Raw genomic sequence first — 2,682 nt, 5'->3', positions numbered from 1 at the left:
ATAAATACGCCAGTTGTAGAGTTAATAAATCTCGCTATTTCAAAAGATATGTCTATAAACACTACTGAGTAGCAAGGAGTAGCAATTATATCAAAGGATAATCAGTCAAAGATATAATTCCCCATCAATATCTTCCCTTAATCAAGCCTACAATCATGGGATTATATTTTCTGTTTATTTGATTATTATTCTCTCCTTAATTTTAGCTATTGTAATTTATATAGTCCGAGTTTCGTACCAACCGGCAGCCGCATCTTTCAATATCATTACATATTCAGGTAACTCAATTTCTTATTGAATTTAAAATGTTTTAATTTCTTATTCTTCGTGAGTTATTGGGTTGATTTTGTGACTAAGTTGTTTTTGTTATTTAATTTATCAATTTAGTGTTGGAGTTGCTTGAAATTGATGATTTGTTATATATCCTGTATAATTAGGGTTTCAAATTCATGGGAATTCTATAATTTGGCATTTCTGTTTTTTAGTTAGAAATTGATATATATTGGGCATTGCAATTGTCTATGGAAGCTGGTTTCTGAAGTTTTGTTGTGGAAACTGGTGATTTATCTTTGTTCCAAATTTTGAAGAAAGGTATCTATACCCCTACTGCTATGGATAGTATTGTAAGGGTACTAAGGGATGTTCTTTGATTAACCAAGTCTTGTGAGAGTGATTCTAATTTTGTTAGTCAGGTTTGGTCGTGATTTCTTGCAATTTAGATCTACCCATTCATCCCAATGTTGTATTTTTGTCAATTAGAGCAAGAAATTTCATCTGGATATACGGAGTATCAAATTTTGTAGGAATTTGTTAACTTTTGACCCAAATTAGGTGAAATTTTGTGACCATGATTTCTGTTAATTTGGAGATTACAAAGCAATATTATGCAACTAGTAGTCTTGTACAAAGTAATTTTTTTTAGACAAATAGTAGTCTTGTAATTGGGTATGCTCTTGTTCAATTTTACTAGCTGTGACAAATAAATACAATTACTCAGTTTAATTATCTTGGATTGTTAATTTCCTTGCAGTATCTAACCTCCGCTCTATGGCTTGATTACTTGATTGGATTGGATTTGCTTTGCACTTAATACTATCATCGTTTGCATAATTTCTTAGCATCGAAACGAATTGAAACAAAGGATGAGAACAGGGTCTAGTAGTAGGTTGTTTAAGATTGGGAAGAAGTTTTGCTTCCCAGATGTTCCATCGAGTTGGGTTTCTAGGACTGTGGATTCCATACTGCACTTTCAAGATCACCGCCCTAAAGACCAAATATTGAAGATGGGGGGTTTTGATCATCGAACCCTGGGAAAGCCACTGCCAGACCAGATGCAGCCCCTTTGGGTACGTGATCATACTGTTAAGGATGGGTTTACGTGGTGTATGCACCATTATGATCAAGTACATGATTGTTTACATGAGAAAATAGATGACAATGAACACCAAATTCCCTTTACCAAAGGCGATCCCTTGCCCTTCGATCTTATGTCCTTGTTGTCCCCCACCACTAATGGATACGACAGAAAGAGGGGTTACTTGGTCCGAAATGATGGCCTTAGAGTTGAGATTGACACTCTTAGGGGAAAGAACATCTTGTTTTGTTGCTTTTTCGTGCCTCAGTTCTGGCTAGATTCAGACCGTTGCTATGCTATTCGCAGGATAATTACTGCATATTCTAATCTACCCAAATCCGATTATGAGATGGTTATGGTGGCTAAAATGAGACGAAACTGGGCTAATGATGAGGATGCTTTCAACCACTTCTTTTCAGCTTTTCCTTCCTCCTGGCTTGCAGTCCCTTTCTCTGACACGTTGAGTCGTGACAAAATATGCAACTCCCTTGGCCTTTTTTCGGACTCAGTGGGTCTTCTAGTAGACCACCATCAAAAGGTTGTTGAGCATAAACCTTCTTTGGGGTATAATGGGCTTTCCTTTCCCCCTTTTGTGATCCTGAATTTGATTATTCTTGGTGGAAAATTCACACCCACCTACATTCAAATTTAGACTCTGAATTTGTTTTCAAGATAAATAATAATGCTGCTGGGGCTAATGATTTTGTAACTGTGGGTATAGATCTTGAGAATAAAGTCTCGGTTTTTGAACTCAAAGATAAGCTTGTGGGGTTGTATTTGTGCTATGATGGCACCTTGATTCGGACGCTCAACTTGCTTTCTCAAGAATGTAAGGCTCGGGACCAGGAATTCCACATCGTCCTCGTCTACTTACCTTACAGAGACAGCTCGGATCCACTATTGTTCCAAGAGGCTATCAATCATGTCTTACATAAGCTCAAGATATCTGCTAATCCTCATTGGTGGGTTTCACCGTTCAACGACTTTGTAAGCCGCAGGCTCTGGGAAATTGGTTTAAGCTATTATCACCATGACGAAGAGGATGAACTGGTCATTTTGGACCCCAAGATGAATATTGCGGATCACTTGGGAAAATATGTTATTAACCGGTTGGGTATCAATGGATATCCCTTCACCAGGCACTCCCTTGTGCAGAGAGAATTGGAAGCGATAAGGGCAGTCACCTTAGAGTCTTTGCTGGTTTATGGGTCACGGGATTATGTTCTTCGCATGAATTTGACTAATCATAATGATATCAGCAATGGCATTGATGAAGTGCCTATAGGCGAACTGCGGGGAAAACATGTCCTTCTCTACATTGACCTAGT

General features: G+C 37.9%; 1 protein-coding gene across 1 annotated transcript; it reads left to right on the top strand.

Annotated features, from left to right (window-relative positions):
- Nucleotides 1-2,258, top strand: LOC110729831. The gene is made up of 2 exons (XM_021909608.1): nt 1-278; nt 1,031-2,258. The coding sequence occupies exon 2, from the start codon at nt 1,143-1,145 to the stop codon at nt 2,004-2,006; it is 864 nt and encodes a 287-aa protein (XP_021765300.1). The 5' UTR covers nt 1-278; nt 1,031-1,142; the 3' UTR covers nt 2,007-2,258.
- Nucleotides 2,259-2,682: the final 424 nt, after the last annotated feature.

Source organism: Chenopodium quinoa, unplaced genomic scaffold (genome assembly GCF_001683475.1).
Source record: "Chenopodium quinoa cultivar QQ74 unplaced genomic scaffold, ASM168347v1, whole genome shotgun sequence".
NCBI lineage: Eukaryota > Viridiplantae > Streptophyta > Magnoliopsida > Caryophyllales > Amaranthaceae > Chenopodium > Chenopodium quinoa.
Note: the sequence above shows the minus strand (reverse complement) of the source record. Positions and strands in the feature narration are given on the sequence as shown.

Bases quoted from the DNA above. Each gene is read 5' to 3' on its own strand.
- LOC110729831 (XM_021909608.1), top strand. From the start codon at position 1,143: ATGAGAACAGGGTCTAGTAGTAGGTTGTTTAAGATTGGGAAGAAGTTT.